Source organism: Lytechinus variegatus, chromosome 7 (assembly GCF_018143015.1).
Source record: "Lytechinus variegatus isolate NC3 chromosome 7, Lvar_3.0, whole genome shotgun sequence".
NCBI classification, from domain to species: Eukaryota; Metazoa; Echinodermata; class Echinoidea; order Temnopleuroida; family Toxopneustidae; genus Lytechinus; species Lytechinus variegatus.
Genome location: NC_054746.1, coordinates 26,413,281 through 26,438,803, shown reverse-complemented (window position 1 = coordinate 26,438,803; position 25,523 = coordinate 26,413,281). Strand labels below are relative to the sequence as shown.

General features: G+C 35.0%; 1 protein-coding gene across 1 annotated transcript; it reads left to right on the top strand.

Moving 5' to 3' along the window:
* The first annotated feature begins 7,167 nt into the window (after positions 1-7,167).
* On the top strand, positions 7,168-25,137 carry LOC121418869 (transmembrane protein 26-like). The gene is made up of 3 exons (XM_041613055.1): positions 7,168-7,796; positions 21,949-22,114; positions 23,024-25,137. Exons 1-3 carry the CDS (start codon positions 7,606-7,608, stop codon positions 23,666-23,668), a joined length of 1,002 nt encoding a protein of 333 aa, XP_041468989.1. The 5' UTR covers positions 7,168-7,605; the 3' UTR covers positions 23,669-25,137.
* The last annotated feature ends 386 nt before the right edge of the window (positions 25,138-25,523 follow it).

The window sequence follows — 25,523 nt, the reverse complement described above, 5'->3', positions numbered from 1 at the left end:
GCGGGCCGGGGCTTGTCAAATTAGTCCTGAACTAAATCGCCATTAATCGGGAGTGAATACCTTTTGGGGACTTGTTAAGTTTTTTCTTTACGAAAATGCCCCGCCCCCCAGCCTTGGAAAATTATGGATCCGCCTCTGACCTAAAAGGTTCATTTAAAGAGGAATCCAGTCAAGTAACTAGATAAAAAAAAAGGATATCCATTAAAAAGGTATGCCTTAATCAGTGACAAAATCATTCAAAATTAGTTATATTCTTGAATTACCCTTTAGACTGATTTTTAAATTCTTCTTAAGGGTGATTCCATGCTAGAAAAATTAGCCATTTTCACAAAATTTTTCAACCTGCTGTTCAAACGAACGAATAATTTCAATTTGCTTTGTGGTAATATTAAAGTACTATTTCTTATTTATTCATTTCAGTTTTATTTACGCAGGGTAGCCCTTTCAGTCATAAAACTGATTTACAAAGAGGCCCTGCAACGATAAAAAGAACATACAGTGTACATATTTTACAATGGACACTACTACTGGGTAGACATGCAAAAAAACTGACAACCAACAAAATTATGTTTTTACATTTTCACCTATAATTTACCCATAATAAATTTGTTTGTGTTGGTTATTAATTTTTCACATGACTACTTACTATAGCTTTATCAATATTTTATTGTTCAAGCATTCGGCTAGGAAACTAGAAGTTGTTGCCAAAATGTCCCCTACGAGACGTATGGAATCGCCCGTTAATGGAATTGTATCAGTTTTGTTCTTTTGAGTAATTTTTACAAAAGATTACCAAAGATGTGGCACGCGAAGCAGAGAAACGAGTTTGACTTATCGCCCTTTTACGCGGAAAAAAATCGTAATTTGAATGCTGATTCCTGCGAATATTTAGCACGTGTGAAACCAAACTAGAACATGATTAGAATCACGAACGCTAATCACAGACACGATTACAATAGCAATCATCATTACATTACAATGATGATTAAAGAATCACGTGTGAAAAAGCCCATACTTTTTCTCAACAGTTTTGTTCTTATAGGAAAAGAAACTCATTATTCATAGAATGACCAAATGAAGTGGATGGATATAGTAAATACTTCGCACAACACTTACTATGGACATGCTGGAAAGAACACTAACCGCCTTTTCACACGGTAAAAAAAATCGTAATTTGAATGATGATTCCAGTGAAAAATAAGGCTAATGACGAATTTTTAGCACGTGTGAAACCAAAATATATATATAGAATCACGAATGCTAATCACGAACAATCATAAATTCAAATTCTACTCTGGTACTGAATTCAAATTACAATACGAATTTTTCCGTGTGAAAGGTCCGATGATTTAAAGACGAATTGCAATCATCATTATGCTGATTCAGGATCAATTATACCATGGACCTGCTATTCTGGTATATCTCACAACAGATTGAAGGTGACCTTCGTTGCCCCTCCCCCTTCCCCTTATAGCGTATTATAATCGCCGCTATTGTTAGACACACGCGTGATAGTCATTCTTAATTTCCAATAATCATCATCGGAATGTAATTAGCAAATGCGTTGTTATTGCAAAGTTTTGACAAATCTCTCTTGTGGTATAGCTCACAATTTGAATTACCCATTTCCATTTACCTTTATCAAAACTGTAATGATGCATAATACATACATGCACAATTCATTGTCTTATGTGCTTGAATATTTCGCTTGTGCTAACAAATTGGGGGTACTGACCCCCCCCCCCCCCCCAAGTTTCATCACCAAGGAAAGAAAACGAGGAGATAAAGAAAGAGAAGAAACTGGAAAGGGATATTACTTTTTGTATTGAAAAGGTCAAAAATTTGGCACGCCGTACAACATGTTTGGCCCCTCATTTTTTTTTTTAGCTCATTACGCTTATGCTAACATATAGTGGCGTAACTACGGGGGGCACGTGCCCCCCCCCCCCACCCCAGTCGACTGGCAAAAACAAAAACGGGGGAAAAGAGAAAAGGGGGAAAGAAAGAGAAACGTATTGAGGGAAGAATACATTATTGTATATTATATTATGTTATAATATCATTATCTATTTTATACTATATTATATTATATTACATTATATTATATTATCTATATTATACGATATCATATTACATGGTCCTGTGGTCCAGTGGTTAGAGCAATGGACTCATAATCGCAAGGTTGTGAGTTCGAATCCCAACTCTGCCATTGTCTCCACTTTAGCAAAAAGGCCCGATAGTGATATCTGCCATCTATAACGTCAGCCACTATGACTGATTAACCTAGACGTAAAATGTTTCATAGGTAATTTGTTATACGTGTATACCAGCTTGGCGTTTACCAGCAAAATGCAGTCCTGTCGAGTTCCTACGGGATTTACCATAAAGATTTGTTTAACTTTATGAAACACAATTTGCTTAGGGCCTGTATATAGGGTCTATATGTCTTCATCATTCCCGGTGCTCGTATCGTCTGATCCTGTTGTACTAAAGCTCTTCACGAATTCCTAAAAAGAATTCGTAAAATGACCCTTTTTCTAATAATAATAATAATAGTGATGTCTTATTGAGCGCACACACCGTCCAGAGACGCTCAGGAAGGAGAACAGAATTTATTTACAAAAATCTAAACGTGATGAAATTAATGCATGCAGTAATTGTTTACATGCTTTGTCAGTCAAGAACCTACGTATAAATCCCAGGTTACGCAATTTATATCTCACTGACTTGGAAATACTAGATACCTGCTGATGAAAGGTCATGTTGCTATCAAATATAACACCTAGGTTACGTACATTTGAGACTGGGTGAATGACTTTATCACCTACATGTAGAACCAACTGATTGTGATTTGCTTTCATTAAGGAGTTCTTGGAGCCCAAAATCATGAATTCGGTTTTATTTTCATTGCTCTTCAGACTGTTTGAATTCATCAATTGCTTCATATCTTTGATGCCATAAAATTATTTTTAGGATCTCATACACACTTTTAGGCATGTGAGAAGCATAAAACAATAACACAAAGTTTATATACTTCACATTGTTTAGCGTAATTTTTCTTTTCACTGATAGGTTTTAAGCAGCCAATCAAAATTTGGTATCAAAGTGACGTCATATGGGCTTTAAATTATGTTCAGTCGATTCTACGCCCCAAATTACCCTTAATGTATATGTTAAAGTAAAAATATAACACGGATATTAATTTTGGCGCACTTTCAACTCATTCTGCATGGTCCACATGCGCAGAACTCCGCTCTATCAACGCTCGAGTCACCGCTAAACCAACGCTCGCGACCGCTCGCCACCGTTAAACCAACGCTAAAGCTACGCTGGCTTCAGCGGTGCACCGCTAAGGCAACGCCCATGTTTTCATTTTTTTCCCCAATTTTGTGAGCGGTGACGAGCGTTGTCGAATTTCGACCCTCTCTCCCTACCGCTCGAGTTTTCTGGGGTAAAAGTTCTTTCGATTGTCGATGCGCAATAGTTTTTGTGTGTATGTGTCTGGGGTTTGTATTTCATTATCTACAAAAGCACATGAAGAAGCAACCACGTAGCCAGTATTTCATTTTTGAGGGGGCGGTAAATGCATGCAAAGCGTGCCAACACTTACATCCCTAGGGGGTGGGTGCGAAGCGCGAAATTTTTGCTGTTTCATAAATTAAAATGAAAATGAGCCATCTCTCTTTTCTCTAGTACCTATATCAGCTCCAATTCAGTTGACGATTTTTAACCTTGTTTTCATGAACCTTTGTTTTCAAAAGTGATTGTGAACTCACAAAAAAGGAATACAATGGAGGAAATTCAAATACTAATAACCCCGCGTGAAGAGCGGATCAGCTAAAGCGTTTTATCAATTTTTTTCCATGAAAAGGGTTCCGAGAAAGGGTATTCTCAAATATATATTGAATACTTCTCTTGGAAAGATCAGATTTGATTACAAACAATTTAGCGACAGTGCATATCTTTAACTCGCAAAACAGAAGAGAAGAAGTGTATTTGTCGGGAGGAAGATATTCCTTCCCGCGCAGAGCAATGAAACTCTGAAATTTCAAAGGGCCGACGTTTCATCAAATGCAGATATCTTTACCCCTTCGGCTCTAATTCACTTGATTTTCTAAGATTATTGAACTTCATTACAAGGAAAATAGTGCGCAAAAATGTGAAACTTCTGCGATTTATTGAAATTATATAAAAAGAGGATGCCTAATTTCTTTGACTTGTCCTGAAGCGCTTCATTTTGAATCAAAGAAACGTAAATGTCATTTAAAATCTCAAACTGCGAGAGCAAAACAGGACAGGAGATGAATGTGCAGGGAAATGACATGAAATTTTATAGAATTTGATAAAAAAATTGTACTTTTTTATTCAATACGACACGAATTTATACCTTCCTCTTTTTAAATTAGGAACCTGTTTGCCCCAAAATTATGGTTGTTTAGTATTGAGCTGAAAAGCGGGAGAAGTTGACTTTATGGAAGTGACGGCAGAAACTTATATAAAGATTTTACCCGCCCGGAGCCCACCCGACCAAAAGTTGCGCGATCAATTAAAAAAAGGAATATACTTCGGCCTAACCTTACTCTAAATCCATGCCCTAATGTATACATTTGAACTTTAACTGGCAAGAAACACTTATAGCTGAGCTGGAAAACAGGGTAAGAGAAAGGGTGGAGGGAATGGAGAACTTCAATATTGTCATTTAACCGCGCGCAGCGCGGAAGCAAAATTCATATAAAAATACAGAGCAGGAATGAAGGAGTTTCTCTTTTGAGAAATAAAAAGAATAAGGGGGAAAAACACAAAGCTACCTTTCTTCCCTTCCCTTTTCCATTTCTCCTCTCTTTTCCCTTCTTTTTTTTTCTTTTTGGGAACGTTATTTGGGGGGGCGACCGCCTCCCCTGGCTACGCGCCAGTGGAGAAGCTAGCTAATATCAAAATATAACATAAATCACATTTTCACAGAAAAAATAGGCCGAGGGAGTCATCACCCATAATTAATGAGAAAGAATAGAATTATGTTGATTGTATCTCATAACCCGAACAGTATAGACACTGAATCAATACCGCAATATTTTTTATCAATATCATGAGTATTATGACATGAATTATGGCACAAATTTACAGAAAAACAACATTTATGCACAGAAAGTGTTCTTACACGCTCGTTAAGCATAAACAATTATAATTGAAAGCAAAATTTGGTAACTGAAATGCCTGAGAATAGAGCCGCCTTTTGAAACTAGGGTGTGAAATATCATATTTCAAGCCACATCCATGGTTTATAATTTTTTTAAACTCTCTCTTTTAATAAATGGCCTTTGTAATTTTCGTTTTGCTTGTAAAAATTTAGGAACATTAATGAGAAGGGTAATTTTCCACATTATTTTTTATCGGAATAATACTTCTCTGTTCCTTCACATTCGGTTTATCTCAATAAGGTGACATTGTTCTTCTACAATATTTGTAAATATTGATCTCTGCATTCAGGCTTATAAGACTAAGATTTAATTCTTCATCAAAAGTTTCGGTTGTACCGAAGTAACAACAAGGGCAAAGGCTATCAATGTGTCTTATTAATATTCTAGCAATGCCCATAGTATTAAACCAATAATTTTGCGCTTCGCGCTCGGAATGTATCCTAAACTGGTTTGTGTGTACTTCACACCCCTTCTCCTCTTCAAAAAGATCTCCTTATGCCTTTAATGGATGAAAGTGCCACACCGAAAAGACAGTTCTTAAGGATGAAAAAATGCCGATATCGCAAGGGCACCACGTTGCAATTAGGTGATTACAATCCTGACAACACAATAATTTGATTAATGGAATCCTCAATTGTTATGGTTAGAGCATTACGTTGATTGAAAAGATGTGTCATAATATGATCGCACTATTCAGCTAGTATTAGAAAATATTACTTTAGACAAATTAGTTTCTAATTATGACATTTGAAGTAAAATTTGATTTTCGGTAATGACTAATTTTTGACAAAAGATTCACGAATGAAGGAATAAAAATCAGAGATATGTAATTTCGTCTGGATTGTTTCCTTCAAAAGATTAATGAATAATCTGAATATATTTCTGTATATTTTCTAATTTTCATTCATATTTTTTATTATCATCAAAATTCAATCCCCCTTCTAGTGGATATATGTCTATAATTCACCTTTCATGTTTCATTTCATAACATAAAAAAGTAAAACCAAACATTCAACTGAACATATTTTACCGAATAAATTTCACAGCAGAAAATGGTATAATAATAATAATAATAATAGTAATAGTGCTCAAGGCGCTTTATAGGAAATTATAAAAGAAATTATAGTATATATTTCATTGTGTCTGTATCATCGAATTTGGAGCTACAACAAACATAACAACATAGCAATGATAATTCATCTACGTCAGTTATCAATTGAATTGTGTCACCGCTTCGTAATCTTCGCATTTTACATTACTTCTGGGAAATCATAACGTTTATAGATACATTGACAAACAAACGAACTCCAACATTTCTATGATCCTTTTTTTCTTCTTGCATGGATACAATAAATATATTTTAGTTTGTTGCTTTTGTTTTTACCGTTTTTATTAATTATAGGTTGAGAGCACGTTAAACCGTAGGAAACTTTCTGCTTGCCGAACGGGGGAGGGGGCATCAAATTCCTTGGATCTGTGTTTTCCTTTTCATGTTTACTGATTTTTTATCTGTTTATTGATTATACGTTTGACGCGTAAAATGTTGAAAACAATTACTTTCTACCCCGTGAGCAGAAACAATTTATCAAATTTACGTAAGATGTATCGACCAAGGTGAAGGGGTCACCAACCACAAAAATAACGGGAATTGTCTTCTCGGAATTGAACACTACCGATTTGCACACTGGTTTAACTTTTAATAGATCTCCCGTGATGCCGTGTGAGCAAAACGGTCTCGGTGTTACTAGGGATACGGCCCCGCCAAACAACCGGAGGGGCTTTCAATGCGAATAATATGACTTCGTCGATAATTCCGTCTCGGTAACAAAGGCGTGACCAGAGGGGTGGAAAAAAGAAGGCCCCCAATCAAGCCGATTTGAGCTTTCGGTACAATAGCTTGAGGAATTGTGAGGTAGTTGTTACTCACTGAGCTGCATAACACAGAAAACCCACAAAATCGATACAATACTTTGGGTAACTTTAATGACGTACATAGAAGCATATAACAGTTTTGGGTTTAGCAGAATAGTTCGTCAATCAAATACTGGATGATCTGCCTTCAGAAAGGTATATACAAGGAAATATATTTATGAATTCAGCTTTATTCTGCAATTTTTTTTCTTCAAGACGACAAGGTTCAGGTTTGCAAATTTGAGATGAACACTTTTCTACAAAGACTTTGCTACGAATAAAGTACATGTATTATAGTTGTGATATATCACTGCAGTGAAACCGGTTGACTATACAGACATAGACCTACATTCAATGCGGACATTCTTACTTCATAAGAGTTCGTTCGGGGGAATCTTCATGTGAGTTGAGGGTGCCAAAATCGACTCCATACGTCGCCAAACAGAGTGGACATATTTTCTTCCATATAACCATCAAGAGAACATAAACTGTCACAATGGGTATCATTTCAATTGCCAAAGGCCTTCTGGCCCGAGTTTTCTTTGCCGTGCATGGGATTCTAGCAACGTGGCGGGCTACAAGTGTATACCAATCAAATATCTACTACGTTCTCCTGGCGCCTCTAATAGTTTTGCCTGTTGAGATGGGTATAACTTTTGGTTGTACTGAAAATGGAGAATGGAAATGGTAAGTTGTAAGATAATTAGACAGTATGTGTGAATTGTAAATTTGATTGAACAGGAGAGTGCAATTAAAGTACATGTAAGGTTTTCACGGAAAATTATAAGTAGTACCTAGGGGAAAAACATGAAAAGTAAAATTTCGCGGTATACCAACAACTAAAAAAAGCGAAAACAACAACAACAACAACAAACGATTAAATGGTCAAAGAATATTCATGAAATAAAATGCTTGCCTGAAAAATATTGTCATATTTAGAAAAGTATATAAAGTGTTGGTACATACATGTATAGGCTTACACAATGATAGCTTTTCAACGTGTCGAGTAGTTTCTTGTCTAGCAGGAGTGTAGCTAGTGTTTTTTTTTTACATAAAATTTATTTCTGACAATTACAATTACCATAAGTGTATAATATGTCAAATGAGAACGATAGAGTGTGTATATAGGTATGTATCTGCGATGACTCTTGTATATCAATCATAAATTGTATCTTCATATTAATGAGTATGTAAAGAAGTGATCTAATATTGCCCCTATCCTCCAATTGATGGTTATACCTGGAATGGATGCATTTGTAAACCCGCAGACCTTTCACAAGATAGAGGTATACAAATGATGGGTTATCGTTTGTTTTGATTGATCGTTTTAATTCATGTACTTATTTTTCCTGAATACCAGTGAAAACGGTATTATAAGGCCAAGATAACACACAATGATGATGATGATGTTAATATAATTTTTACTGAAACAAATTCATGGGTCATAGCCAGATTATAATGTTTAAGGGACCACATATTGAATGGGGGTGCAACCAGCGAGTGAGGGAGAAAGTGTCCTTAATTATGGGTGTAAATAAGAGGGAGTATAGTATATTAGTACTTTAAAGAGTCATCTTTCAAAAGTCTTGCGTAATAATTAAGATGTATTATCTCAAAAAGTGTGCGCGAAGCGCAAGCTGCAATATACATACCCGAAAACCGGAAATTTTAAGCTCATGATACTGAACAGGATGAAAATCATTAAAATAGACTACTCCGCTTATTTGATTCATAATTTGACTTAAATTGGTACAAGTATTGTTTTTTGTAAAAAAATATATATATCATTTCTCATATGCAAACACGTTTTCGTCTTTGTTATTCTAATTTCATTTAACCGTCATATTGCTTTTATCATGTGCAAAATATAGAAATTCCAACTTCAAACGTCAAACATGAAGTAAACCGTAATTCAACATTCTAATTGAGACGCGGTATCACACAGTGTGTTTACATCGTGGACTATAATTATGATGATGCCATGCACGCTATTAAAATGCTCAACAATTAACAGAACAGAATTTTACACTATGAACACCAAGACGGTAGGAGTGTTCTCAGTGCCTATACGTGAAATGTGATTTACCCGGTAAGGGCCGTAGCCAGGAGTTATTGGGGGTTCTGAATTAGAAGAAGTGAACCCTTTTCCCGATACACATTCTGACCAAATACCAAGGAAACTCAATGGCGGCTTCTGGGGGAGGGGGATTATTGGAAACCCTGGAACTTTCCAGTCACCAAGCTAAAATGAAAGACTTTTTCTTTATTTTTTTTTGTTGGTGAGCGTCGGGGTTCCGCGGAATCCAGAAAATCCCCTGGCTGTAGTCATGTTACATACGATACATTGGGTCAACTTCGCTAATTTCGGACCAATGATTAATCAAAGGTCAAGTCTACCCGAGAATTTTATTTGAAGAAAAAGAGACAAATCAAAGAAGCATAACACCAAAAATTTCATCAAAATTGGATGTAAAATAAGAAACTTATGACATTTTAAAGTTTCGCTTATTTTTCACAATTACAGTGTATGCACAACTCAGTGACATGCAAATGAGACAGTCGATGATGTCCTTCACTCGCTATTTCTTTGATTTTTATTGTTTGAATCATACAAGATTTAGATTTCTACAGAATTTACAATAAGGAAACTCTTCTTACAACCACAAAATATTAAAGCAATGATAATTGCACATGTTTAGGGAGGAATAAAACTATGTTTCACATGACAACGCGGAGAAAATTAGAATGTTTCATATTTCATGTAATGAATTACAAAAGAAATAGTTAGTGGATGATGTCATCAGTCTCTCCATTAATTTGCATACTGACCAGGATGTGAATATAATCTATTACGTGAAATTAAGAAAAATAATTAGATTGCCATAACTTTCTTATTTTACCTCCGATTTTGATGAAATTTTCTGTGTCGTACTTGTTTGATTTTTCTCTCTTTATTCGAGCCATCCTTTTTCGGGGTGGACTTGTCCTTTAAAGAACGAAGTCCGAATCTGATGTTTTTTCTTTCAGTTTCGGACAGGCAAATCAATAGCAAAATAATATGAAATAAGGTTTAAGGAAAATAAAAATCTACATTTTGACCAGAAGTAAATGGTACTGAATTACACGTTGTGGATGTCTGATATAGATTGCCGTTAGTTTAATCATGGATCCTACTAGAACATGCTTTAATCGAACGATTCTGATGTAAACATTAATACTCCTTCGCGGCTAGAAATAATGAAAATGAAATCTATTTTTGTGCGACACTTTTGGCATAGACATGGTTATTCTTGCGTGAACTTATCAATAACCATTAGAGATTTTTATGATTGACTTTCCCACGACATCAACAAAACATTAAGATCAGCTATCATGATTATAGACTGTATACATACCCGGAACTGTGGTGTTTTTCTATTTCTTTGATTTTGATTTTATTGATTTCCGTTTCACAACATAAGAATGACAAATATAACATGACAAGGTCGAAAATACTGCAAAACATAATAAAATATATATCACATAATCTTATGCTTAAGGAACACAATTTAACAAATAAAAAAAACCTAATATGACATTTGTATTTGAAAGTAAAACGGAGGGTCTTGCCGAAAAAACTGGTGTTAACCGGTGTACATAGAGGACCACACCAGTTATTTTACACCGGTGTTAAATTGGTGGTGTTAGTTTTACACCTACATGTATAGGTGTTATTACAACACCTTTGGTTGTTATATTTACACTCTTTGGTGTTATGTTCAATCTTTAAGGTGTAATTTTAACACCTCAGGGTGTGGTCCTCTATTATTAACACCAATTGGTGTCAGTTTTAACACCACAGTTTTTACCTCAAACATTTATGTTTGTATACCACCCCCCCCCCTCTCTCCCTCTTCTCTTCTCTTCGTTTTCTTTTCTCTCACCTCTTTCTCCCCCTCCTCCAACCTCTCTTTCCCATTGTAACTGTATCTCTTCATATCTCATTTTAAAAGTTGTTCAAAATAACATACTATTCTGTTCTCGGTGGAACATTGATCGTGAAAGGACTTGTTGGACGTTTTATTCGACAGTAACCATAATAACAGTGCTTCTCATCCAGTCAAAATCAAGGAAAGTTGTCAAATCCGACAACTTGTCAGACAAAACGTTGATGAATTGCTCCCTTTGCAGTTCTCCTGTTGCGTACATCTGTCGTGCCTCTTTTTTTGGGGGGGAGGTGGGGTCGGTCAACATGGCCCTTCGAAAGGTTCTATGACATTTTCCTCCGGCGACATTGCTCCTCTCTAACTAATCGAATAACCAACTGCAACCCTATGTTTAACTATACCCTACCCTAAACCTAACCCAAACCTAACGTAATACCCTATTGCAACCCTATAACCCTACATATTGACGAAATTAAGCCCAGAGAAATTGTCGCAAGAGCAAATGTTATGTCATCCTGGGGGTTGGTTGATATGGGGGGGGGGGTGCTTCGTATGTATACATACATGTCGGCAGCCCCCCTGCAAACCAATCGGTATGCCAAAAAGTAGAAATTTTACCAAAATCACTTTCATTTTTTTGTAGAAAACCCCTTTTTTCTTTTGCTTGTCATTTTTGACAGAGTTCACCTTCATTTCTGTAGTGACAACCTTTTTTTTCTAATTTCTTATTAATTTTTTTGCCCGCCGAATTTGAAAAAAAAAATCTTGTAAATGGGACAACATGGCAACTAAATGTTTTACATTTTCTTAATGCACGAGGTCACCTGACCTTGCACACTGGAATGGAAAATCGCATACTTTATATATAAACAAGGTCATACATGGGCATACATACATCGCACTATTATTTTGTTTGGAATAACCGCAGTATTAATCTTCGATATGTATAGCAATCTTTGAAACAGATATTAAATTAATAAAAGATGCCATGACGATACAGGAAAAGTAAGATGTCACGCTTTTGCCTTTGTCAAAGTTATAAGCAATCATTCATGACCAAATATCCATTCTTTTAATCACCATCCGAATTTAATCCTATTGTTTTCAGGATATAGTATATATATATATATATATATATATTATTGTTTTATGTAGTGACATAATAGTATGCTTCTTTTTATGACTACTTCAAGGTCTGAATAAATAACATTTCCAGTCCGTACTTTCATTCGCATTAGTGGATTGGTGAGATACGTTTGCTCATCATGAATTCCTAAAACAGTTCTTAAAATGTCCCTTTTTCTAGTCTGATATAAAAAAAAATCAGCTCGCACTTCGCGCTCGCATCAATTGGTTAGTGAAATACGTGTGGTCTTAGTGAATTTCTACAATCCTTCATGAGAATATGCCCCTTTTCAGGTCTGTATTTCACAAATTTTCAGCTCGCGCTCGCAATATTTGCTTAGTAAGATACGTATCATAATGATTACAACGATTACAAAAAGTGTTTCATGTATTTAGCAGAGCTGCCTACTAATTTTCAGTATTTAGTACTGAAAAATGAGAAGAATACTGATGGTTTCATGCAAAATACTGATTTTTCAAGTTTAAGTTTTATGTGTTGTCCTATGATATTTCTTTGAAAATACTGATTTCCACGCCAAAATACTGATTTTCAGCTTTAAAAATACTGAAATGTTCTTGTCCAGGTTGGCAGCTCTGATTTAGATGTAATTCTAACAAAATAAGCAAGCGCTTGGCACTCGCATTTGATGACTATGGTGAGATATGTATGCTCTTCATGAATGCCAAAAAAATAGTCCTTAAATTGTCCCTGTTTCGGGTCAAAATATACTAAAATTTCAACTCACGCTTCGCGCTCACATTAGTTGATCAGTGAGATACACAATCATTTAAAGGGGAATGAAACCTTTGGAACAAATAGGCTTGTGTAGAAACAGAAAAATCAAAGAATAAGAATAAAGAAAGTTTGAGAAAAATCGGACAAATAGTGAGAAAGTTATGAGCATTTGAATATTGCAATCACTAATGCTATGGAGATCCTCACATTGGCAATGCGACAAGGATGTGTGATGTCACTGATGAACAACTTTCCCTTTGGTGGACTATAAAATACCCTCAAAATGTCTCTTTTTGCTTTTTCTTATGATGATACAAACTCTTTGTACATGATGTATTGTTAAAAAATAAGTATTACATGACCTCATGTAGACAGAACACATAATTTAAGGATAGATGTGATAAAAGAGGTAATTCTAGTGAAATATATACTAAAGTAATGGGGAGAGTTGTTCACAAGTGACATCACACATCTTTGTCGCATTGCCAATTTGCTATCTCCATAGCATTAGTGATCGCAATATTCAAATGCTCATAACTTTCTCATTATTTGTCCGATTTTTCTCAAACTTTCGTTGATCTGTTTCTTTGATTTTTCTGTTTTCACACAAGCTATCTTGTTCCAATGGTTTCATTCTCCTTTAATCATTTAATGGCACAGTTCCAAAATGTCTCTGTTAGGTCTATATGCCTGGCAATTGAAAAAAACACACACCTACGAGAACAGAAGCAACAAAGGTAATTGCAGCAACTGAAACACAGAAATTATTATATTGTGGACTATTATGTGAGGGGCCCGATTAAATTGCCATATTTTCTTTTGTTCATTAGATATAGCATATAGCAATGTATTGTATTAATTATTTGTTTGTTTGTTTGTCGCCATGTGCTTTCCACACTCCATTGTATCATTTCTTTATCATTAATACAAGCAGGGGGTTAACGACACAAAATAGATAATTGTTTAACCACGCACGTGTTGGTTATTGAATGGCACGATGGCATAAAGAAAAGAAAATGAATTGATTAATTCCAAGTTATTGCCCATTCTGCCGATTCCGCCTAAAAAAGTATATAGGTTGGCTCAGATACGCACGGAATCTTATGGATTTTGTCTCGCTATTTATCAGATCCTTGCTGGGGTCCTGATTGATTGTTCCGAGACCCGCCAAATAAAGTCTTCTAGAATAATAACATTGCTTGGATACTCCAAAGCGCCCAACCAGCGTCTTTCCCTACATCGTGCAGTTATCCCCATCTCCTGCCATATAATATCACGAATAAGAAACACGTACTGTGAGGAGGGGGAATTGTATCGATCATCGATTCAGCAAACAAAATCAAGAGCAAAACAAATACTCCGCTACTTCCCATCATCCCCAGACAGAAATACCAGGTATAATAAACAATATTGGTCAACAATTTCAGTTGAGGCCTCTTTTCACTATTGAATTGCTCAAATTGACCCACCATAAAGAGTTATAACTATGGTAACTGTGTCATTGGCATGTAAGATATTTTTGCAAAAGCAATTAAAGCTGTGCGGTTTTTTTTTGGCGGATCCAAGGGGGCACAGCCGACCCGTGCCCCCCCCCCCCTTTGAGAGCCATTATCAACATTTGTGATGTAAAATACCGGTTTCACCCAAGTGTGCCCCTGTTGCACCCACAAATGTAATAACGCCCACAAATGTAATAACGCCCACAAATGTAATAACACTTTACCCACAAATGTAATAACGCCCACAAATGTAATAACACTTTACCCACAAATGTAATAATTTCACCCACAAATGTAATAATGTACTTTACCCACAAATGTAATAATTTTTGATCGCCCACAAATGTAATAATGACTTTACCCACAAATGTAATAAATTTGAAGGGATTTTTGGCAAATCCGTTTTGAACTAAAATCGTATAGTAATGCGTTCATATAGCACACAAGTGCAAAGTCTCTTTTCCTGACCCGGTTAATTAACAAATTATAACATAAATCCAAAGTCTTTATTCCAGACCCGGTTGTTTAAAATTATAATACAAGTACAAAGTCTTTATTCCAGACCCGGTTATTTAAAAAATAATCATATGAGCCTAAAGTCTTTATTCCAGACCCGATTGTTTCAAAAATGATAATATAAGTCCAAAGTCTTTTCTCCAGACCCAGTTGTTTCAAAAATTGTAATATAAATCAAAAGTCTTTATTCCAGACCCGGTTGTTTCGAAAATAATAATATAAATCCAAAGTCTTTATTCCAGACCCGGTTGTTTCGAAAATAATAATATGAGCCCAAAGTCTTTATTCCAGACCCGGTTGTTTCAAAAATAATAATATGAGCCCAAAGTCTCTATTCCAGACCCGGTTGTTTAAAAAAATATGATATAAGTAAAAAGTCTTTATTCCAGACCCGGTTGTTTAAAAAATAATTATATGAGCCTAAAGTCTTTATTCCAGACCCGATTGTTTCAAAAATGATAAGTCCAAAGTCTTTTCACTAGACCCGGTTGTTTCAAAAATTATAATATAAATCCAAAGTCTTTTTCCAGACCCTGTTGTTTCAAAAATTATAATATAAATCCAAAGTTTTTATTCCAGACCCGGTTGTTTAAAAAATAATAATATAAGTCCAAAGTCTTTATTCCAGACCCGATTGTTTCAAATATTATGATTTAAGTCCAAACTAAGATACGATAATGATGTTCCGGTGGAATAAAAATGAGAATCGAGCCTAGTCTTCTCTCCAGATCCAGTTAATTAAAACTGGTGGAATCAAAGTCTTTGTTGTTGTTTTAAATGATACTGAACGTATTGTAAATATACGCGCTATGAGTAAATTGAGAATCAAGCATAGTCTTTTCTCCAGACCCGGTTATTTAAAACTAAAAACTAAAACCCTATAGTAATGCCTTTATATAGCACAAAAGACCAAAGTCTTTTTCCAGACGCAGTAGTTTCAAAAATTATAATGTAAGTCCAAACTAAGATACCATAATGATATTCCAGTGGAAAAAAAGAAAATCGAGCTTAGCCTTTTCTCCAAACCCTGTTATTCAAAAATTGTAAATAACAATACAACAACAACAACAAAAGACCCCATAATCTTATTAATGCTGGATAACATGGACATATAGCGTAGTCATTCAGCCAGACCCAGTCATTTGTTTTTCAAAATAAGGCTAAGAGTAAAAATATAAATAACTCCAAATCTAACACCAAGCAATCCTTGAACCTAAGAACATGTTTTTAAAAAGAGGTTTAGAATGTTGTCTTTATTCCAGACCTAATCATTACAAAAATTACGAAAAAAAATCTTCTAACATAAGACCCTATCATATTCTCTTGGAATAACATGAGTTGTAAAACGTACTCTTTCCTCCAGACCAGGTTATCTAAGAAATGAATTAAAAAAGAAAATCAAATCTAAAACCAGTTTTCAAAAGTTACACCCAGTAAAAAATATGTCTGTACCCCACACCCACATTATTTTGTATAAAAATACTAAGACCCTACAAAACATTGTAATTATCAATTTGCAAAGAAAACGTCCATTTTCCAGACTTGGTTATTATTTAAAAATAAAATTGTTTAAAACAAATACCCAATAATCTAACTACTGTGGAATAACATGGAGATCGATTGTAGACTTTCCTGCAGATACAATTATTTCAAGAATAAAAAAACAATAAAACCCAACCCCCAACAACGAATCTAAGAACCAACAATCCTCTAAATTAAGACCAGGTACAAAAGCACATGTTTAGAGCGTTGTCTCTATTCCAGACCCAGTCATTTAGAAATTAATTCAAACAATCTTAAAAACATAAGACTTTGTCATATTCTTATTCCTGTTAAATAACATCATTATTATGCTTAGACCTTCGTCTAGACCCAGCTATTTATAAGATAAACAAATATTGAAAAAAAAATCAAAGCTAAGACCAATCTTTAAAATTAAACCCAGTTAAAATGCTTGGGTTTAGAGAGTTGTCTTTACCCCACATCCAGTTCTCTTAAAATACAAATTAAGCAAAAGATTAATCTAAAAACTTAGACACCAGCATCTCCCAAAATATAAAACCCTGTGATAATAAGGCATACCACAAAAACGTCAAATTAATAAAAGGCGTCAATATTCAGATCTGAATGGTACGCGCCTTAAAAACCCAAAATAACAACAACAACAACAACAACCTTATTCTACATCAATGATATTGTGGCGTCTTTGTTAATATTGTTTGTCTGTTTTTATCGTTTCTAATAATTTCCTATTTTGAAATAACTGCATGGGTCTAGAGCAAAGACTACACCATATTTAAAGACTGGGCGTTGTGGCGTGCGCCTGTAATCCAAGCTATGTGGGGAAGTTACAAATTGATGCAGAGGTTCGAGGTTCGAGCCCTGGTCACGTCTTTCGGATGGTGACGTTAAAGGTCGGTCCCAGACGTAATAATCATATCTGATTGAGACACGTCTGACAAAACTCAAACACACACACGTTTGCCCCCTGGAAAGATTAAACCTCAAGATATTGATGGACCTGAATCCACCGACGAGACAGCCTAACTCCGTAACTATAGTACGGGTGTGGGAGGGGCTCTTCTTTCTTTGCCTGTCTCTCTCTCAGTAATTTCAAATCAGTTTTTTTCCTATCTTATCACTTCTTGATCACATAAATCCTCTCTCTCTCTCTCTCTTTACTTATAACCCCAGAAAATATATCTTAGGCCACTGAGATTATTGGAATTGTAAGTAATAAAAAAAATGCTGAATATATTACAAATGGTGCTTGGGACACTGAAAATTTAAAGTACCGAAGAACTTGTTAAAACGTTATCCCCTCTTGTTAGAATGATTTTCTTAATATAATATCTCATAGATCGTCGATCAACAACCTTATCGTTTACGGGAAGTAATCCCCATATTGTGTGCTGATATCTTATTCCTCAGTTTTTTGTTTTATATGTATTTAAAGGTTTTGTGTGTTTTTTTCATAAAAAAAGGAATGAATATACAAGAAATAATAATAATAAACAAGTGGAATGCCTCTGACCATTTCACCTGCATCACGCGATTCAACATAGCAGCAGTGCTGACTTTGAAAACTGCTATAACTCGCACAAGATGTTAAGTGATACTTGGTTACTCTTATTTCCATGTTTTATGAAGTAGACCAATACACTTACAGAGATAGGATGGTAATTCAACAAAAGAAAACAATGTGGCCAAAATTCATTGACCTCACATGACCTTTGACCTTGATCATGTGACCTGAAACTTGCACAGGATATTTAGTGATACTTTATTACTCTTATGTCCAAGTTTCAAAAGTCAGATCATTAAACTTGCAAAGTTATGATGGTAATTCAACAGATACCCCCATTATGGCCAAAGTTTATTGACCTTTGACCTTGGTCATGTGACCTAAAATGCACAGAGGATGTTCAGTGATACTTGATTAACCTTATGCCTAAGTTTAATGAACCAGGTCTATATATTTTCTAAGTTATGATATTTCAAAATCTTAACCTCAGGTTAAGATTTTGATGTTGATTCCCCCAAAATGGTCTAAGTTCATTGACCCTAAATGACCTTTGACCTTAGTCATGTGACATGAAACTCTAATAGGATGTTAAGTAATACTTGATTAACCTTATGGCTAAGTTTCATGAACTAGGTTCATATACTTTCTAAGTTATGATGTCATTTCAAAAACTTAACCTTAGGTTAAGATTTGATGTTGACGCCGCCGCCGTCAGAAAAGCGGCGCCTATAGTCTCACTCTGCTATGCAGGTGAGACAAAAAGAAGTAATAAAAATAATACTTAAAAAAATTGCTACCCTACTTCTCATACAGTGGGTGGCAAAAATAGTCAATCATGACTTATTGCCAAACAAAAACATGGAATGGAATGGTTATCCCCTCTTGTTAGAATGTTTTTCTTTTATATAATATATCATAGATCGTCAATCAACAACTTTATCGTTTTCGGGAAGTAATCCCCCTATTGTTTACTGATATCTTATTTCTCAGGGTTTTTTTCATATGTATTAAAATGTTTTGTTATTTAGGTTTTTTCATAGAAAAAAGGAAGGAATATACAAAAAATTATTTTTTTAAAGGACAAGTCCACCCCAACAAAAACTTGATTTGAATAAAAAGAGAAAAGTTCAACAAGCATAACACTGAAAATTTCATCAAAATCGGATGTAAAATAAGAAAGTTATGGCATTTTAATGTTTCGCTTCATTTCACAAAACAGTTATATGTACATCTCGGTCGGTATGCAAATGCGGAACTGATGACATCACTCACTCACTATTTCTTTTGTATTTTCTTAAATGAAATATGAAATATTTTTATTTTCTCGTCATTGTCATGTGAAATGAAGTTTCATTCCTCCCTGCAACACGTGGAAATTTATTATTTTAACATTTTGTGCTTTAGGCAAGGTCCTAATCGTCAAATTCGTAAAAATTGAAATAATCTATAATTCAAACAATTAAAACCAAAAGAAATAGTGAGTGAGTGACATCATCGACTCTCTCATTTGGATGTAGCTGGCTCGTTCATATAAATATTTTGTTAAAGATAAGTGAAACTTTGAAATGTCATAAATTTTACATCCGATTTTGATGAAATTTTCAGCATTGTGCTTGTCTGATTTTTCTCTATTGATTCAAATCAACATTTTTCTGAAGAGGACTTGACCTTTAATGGTTGCTGGGTCTTTGTTTTGTTGTTGTTGTTGTGTTTTAATGACTTTTATAACTGGGTCTGACAGAAAGACTACGCTACATTTCCATGTTATTCAACATAAATGGGATCGTGGGTCTTTGTTTTTTATAATTATTATAATTTTTTAAATAAATGGGTCTGGAAAAAACACTTTGGACTTATAATTGTTTAATTAACCGGGTCTGGAAAAAAGATTTCGCATTTTTGTGCTATATAAACACATTACTATAAAGTTCCAGCTTTTAGTTACCGGGTCTGGAGCAAAGACTATGCTTGATTTTCAATTTACAATTAGCGTCTGGAGAAAAGACTAAGCTCGATTCTCATTTTTATTCCACTGGAATGTCATTAATGTATCTCATTTGGGACTAAAATTATAATCTTTTAAATAACCGGGTCTGGAAAAAAGATTTTGGATTTATATCATGATTTTTTTAAACAACCGGGTCTGGAAAAAAAGATTTTGGATTCATATCAGGATGTTTGAAACAACAGGGTCTGGAAAAAGACTGGACTTGCATTATTATTTTTTAAACAACCGGGTCTGGAATAAAGACTTTGGACTTTTATTATCATGTTTGAAACAATCGGGTCTGGAATAAAGACTTTTGGCTTATATAATTATTTTTTAAACAAACGCTTCTGGAATAAAGACTTTGGACTTATATTATTATTTTCTAAACAACCGGGTCTGGAATAAAGACTTTGGATTTATATTATTATTTTTTTGAAACAACCGGGTCTGGAGAAAAGACTTTGGACTTATATTTTCATTTTTGAAACAATCGGGTCTGGAATAAAGACGTTTGGATCATATGATTATTTTCTAAACAACCGGATCTGGAATAAAGACTTTGGATTTATATTATTGTTTTCTAAACAATCGGGTCTGGAATAAAGACTTTTGATTTATATTATAATTTTTGAAACAACAGGGTCTGGAAAAAGACTTTGGACTTATATTATCATTTTTGAAACAATCGGGTCTGGAATAAAGACTTTTGAATCATATGATTATTTTCTAAACAACCGGGTCTGGAATAAAGACTTTGGGCTCATATTATTATTTTTGAAACAACCGGGTCTGGAATAAAGACTTTGGGCTCATATTATTATTTTCGAAACAACCGGGTCTGGAATAAAGACTTTGGATTTATATTATTATTTTCGAAACAACCGGGTCTGGAATAAAGACTTTTGATTTATATTACAATTTTTGAAACAACTGGGTCTGGAGAAAAGACTTTGGACTTATATTATCATTTTTGAAACAATCGGGTCTGGAATAAAGACTTTAGGCTCATATGATTATTTTTTAAATAACCGGGTCTGGAATAAAGACTTTGTACTTGTATTATAATTTTGAAACAACCGGGTCTGGAATAAAGACTTTGGATTTATATTATAATTTTTGAAACAACCGGGTCTGGAATAAAGACTTTGGATTTATGTTATAATTTGTTAATTAACCGGGTCAGGAAAAGAGACTTTGCACTTGTGTGCTATATGAACGCATTACTATACGATTTTAGTTCAAAACGGATTTGCCAAAAATCCCTTCAAATTTATTACATTTGTGGGTAAAGTCATTATTACATTTGTGGGCGATCAAAAATTATTACATTTGTGGGTAAAGTGCATTATTACATTTGTGGGTGAAATTATTACATTTGTGGGTAAAGTGTTATTACATTTGTGGGCGTTATTACATTTGTGGGTAAAGTGTTATTACATTTGTGGGCGTTATTACATTTGTGGGCGATTATTACATTTGTGGGTGTAACAGCCCCCCCCCCCCTTTGAAAGTGAGAACCTTTTTTTTTATTTATTTTTTTTTTTTTGCTTGACGAAATGACCTTAAATTTGAGGGGAAAACTTTTTTTTCTTTTTTTTTTCTTGTCAAATTTTTATCGAAAAATCCTGGATCCGCAACTGTAATGTATAACAATTCATTATCAACATTATTTTTGCTAATAATATATTTAGTTCGTATTACTATTATAATAGTAATACGAACTAAATATTCGAAATGTTAAATCAACATTTGAAAGGTTGGAGGAGAGACAACCTTTTCCAAATGTTACATCCAACCTTGTATAAAGCTGAATCCAACATTTTAAGTGTTGGGTAGCACCATTTAAAGTGGTAAATGCAACATTAAGAAAATGTTGTCACTCCAACCTTTCATATTTTAAGTTAGCATTTCTTGTTAGAGTGTAGTCTATCTATTCATTCAAATTTATTTACACGTTCATGAACCAAGATATATACCTAATTTGATTGACTGTTTCGTTTCCCCTCCCCTGTATCAATGCAGGCTCTGTCCTTCAGTTCTCCTGTATCTCCTATCTGTGGTCCCAAGCCTCTGGCTCCTCCAGTTTGATCTCTACAACACAAGGATAGATTACAGAGATGAACAGGGATGGGAGGAATGTTCGGCGGACACAGTCTACAATTCATCATCACTTGATGCAGTACAAGGGGTAAGTCTTGTCTGTTTGAATAAGCTATGCTGCACTATTTTTTCGCTGGACAAATAAAAGAAAAATCCATCTTAATTGTTACATGTTATTAATATTAAAAAAAAAACCCGGATCGGCCAGATTCTCTATAATAATGGACACTGAACAAGAGTATGTTTCAGTGCCTTTGCTATAGTAGGTCAATGCTTATACTAAGAGTTTTGCAAATAATGTTTTAGTTGTGAACATCTGATATTCTATCTGTTTCTCCGACAAAGCAAAGAGTATCAACCATACTGTGACAAGCTCTACCCGACAAGATTATTTGCCATCCCTTTTATACTGATAGGGTTCAGACCTTTCAGAACCATCTTTCACCGAAACCTCGTTTAGCCACATTTTAAGGTCCACGCGCAAACGTTAGTACTCTGCGTAGCTATTGGGTATATAGAATCGGAATGTGAAAATGTTTTTTTTTTCCTGAACCAAGATATACTTAGATCTGGTGGATGTTTCATAAAGCTGTTCGTAAGTTAAGAGTGACTTAAGAACGACTGGTGAACCTTTCTTAAGGCTGAATAATCATCAATTAATCTTTAATGGTGAATATCATTCACCACAACAAAGGATCACCAGTCGTTTTTAAAGTCACCTCTTAACTTACGAACAGCTTTATGAAACACCCACCAGAAACTTTGTGCCATTTGTCGTTACACGCATGATTTGTTCCATATTTTCACGAATATCTCTGTAAAAATTTATCCCCAGTTGCAATACCTACGTCAGGCTTCCTATACTGTTGTCAAACAGAGTCTTTTGATTTATATCCGAAAAACATGGTCATTGTTCAGTAGTTTATGATTTAAAGAATCTGAACATCTTGTCTCTTACACTTTAACTGTATCCGTTTGTGCTTTATGTTGTTTCCAGGTCACCATTCCCGTGGAATTTTCATCGGTTGAATGGGAGCTCATCCTTCAACAGACTCTTTTGTGTTTGCTTATCCTCGGCCGATGGCTCCTTCCTAAAGGTGACCTTACCCGTGACCAACTTTCCCAGCTCCTCCTAGTCTACATCGGTATGGCTGCTGATATCTTGGAATTCAACCTCGAAAGTCTCAAAGACGAGAAGGTATTCTGCGATGTCATCCTTATCGTTCTCATCCTCGGCATCTGGAGCTGGAGCTTGGTGCAGTTCTGTCTCGTGTTGACGTCGGTGGCCGGGAAGCGACGTCGTGTCGTTCTGCAGGATGGCAGCAATAGCTGCTCTGCCGAGTGTTGTTCTTGCTGTTTATGCTGCCGGAATGAAATGTGGTCCATGATGGTCACCCTGATCATGCAAGACGGTCCGTTCCTGGCCATGCGGCTCTACCTGATGATAGAAGTCAAGATCTTCAGTATTATGATGGTTTTCTTCACATGTAAAAACATCCTCGTCATCCTGCTCCAGTTGTATCGCATGATCATTCTCTGTGGACAGAATGAGGTAGAACCAGAAGAAAATGAGGAAGGTAAACCTGATGAAAACAAGAGCAGCGAGGCCCCACCAGATGCTGTTGTAGTTGTGAGTTCTTGATAGGCCGATAAGTCAAATGTGTCCTTGGGATTTGACTAAAAAATAATGTATGATTCATGCGAGTTACAAATTGATATTCAAGAACAATGATTTGAGATACAATTTCGAGAGGAAACCTAATTTATGATCAGAACGATCACTCTTAAATCTCGAAGACTCAACCAGGAGAAGAGGGCCAAGACATTGAAAGACTTAAAGCGATTCATCAATATCATGCATTTATGTGTACTGTAATGTTCTCCCTCTGTTTCTTTCTTTCCGGTGATTGTCAACGATATCTTATCAATGAATTTGATTTCATTTTGTTTACACTTCTTTTTATACTGTATCATAAAAGCACTCTGCTTCATCTTAATTTGAGAATTTCGGCTAAAATTTGTCGAAAAACTTTAATGAAATATAAATGACTTTTGAAATCATTTCGAAAATACAATACAGTGGTGGATCGATGTTACCCCCCCCCCCCTAGCTTTCCTCGTCCATTAGAAAGCGAATACCATTTCTTCATCCAATAGGCGATGAACACTTCAGTTTTAACCCACTTTTTGTTCTGTCACCTTGCATTTTATGTATTTTTTAAGACTTGTAAATCAACATAGCGTACTTTTTTATATATATATATATACATTTTGATTGAGATTGTCAAGAAGAGAGTTTGATGCTAATGTGCCTTACTTGAATAAACGTTGAATCTTGACGTCACGACATATACATTATTTATTCCGTTTTTGCCTTACGCAATCTGTCGTTCTGCTTCGAAACAATTGAAGATATTGCGTTATTATGAATAGAAAATAAGTTCCAAATATTGAGGTGAAATAAGAGGAAGTTATTTTATTTTGTTTTTGATATTCAAACCTGTTAAAATGTGACAGAGACGTGGACAGATTTAAGCTTGTACATTTTTTATGACCATAGCTATGATAGTTTTTTTGGTTGTCCCGGGCTGTCCATCCATCTGCCCATCTCCTTTTCCTTCTTGCGTTTACAAAAGAACAGTTTAGCAGATCAACTTCAAGTTTTGGTCTCAGTCTCTCAGATCAAGGGCTGAACTAAAGAACGATTTTAAAAGTAGGAGGTTGAAAATACAAGATGGCGATTGTCACATTTTTGTTTACGTACTGAAAACTAGTGGAGGCTAAAATGCCCTGCAACCCCCGCTCCCGCAGCATCTGGGTCATCATGTATGCATAGTAATGGCGATTTAATTGATTAGCTTCGATCTGACACTCTGATTACATTATGATCACTTTTGAAAATTTTAGAAATTAAGTGATGACACATTACCTTAGATAAACTGATGTCGGAGAGCGGAGGCATAAATTTATAATGCTCGCAGTCGAGAATCCACCTGGTTAATTTTGTTTCGCAACCCTATGTTAATTGGTATTCTAATTACTTCAGTGTGTGTGATCAACCCCTGTAAAATGTGTAAATACTTCAATATTATATACACGAGGACAAACTGATATGTTGGTTTTATTGTGCCTTTGTTGTCTTGCCTTGCGCTTATTTTGTTTTGATATTCCATCATTATTTTAGTCATATGGAGTGGGATGCTATATAGCTATAGCTATATATATAGCTTTCCATATATTCAATATATTGAATTATCATTTTAGTTACATCGAGTGGGGAGATATATAGCTATGGAACATACTTTGTCAGAAGCCTGAATCGATTTATGTTTAAATTTGTTTTACCTATGCTTTAATTTACACTTTATGTAAAACGAAATTCCTTCTGTATTGTCACTAACACCGTATTCGACTTTGTAATTATCTTTGATAGTATTCTCTTTTTCACCAAAGTGTCGTGTTATTTTCACCTTGAAAATGAAGCTTATTTATAAATT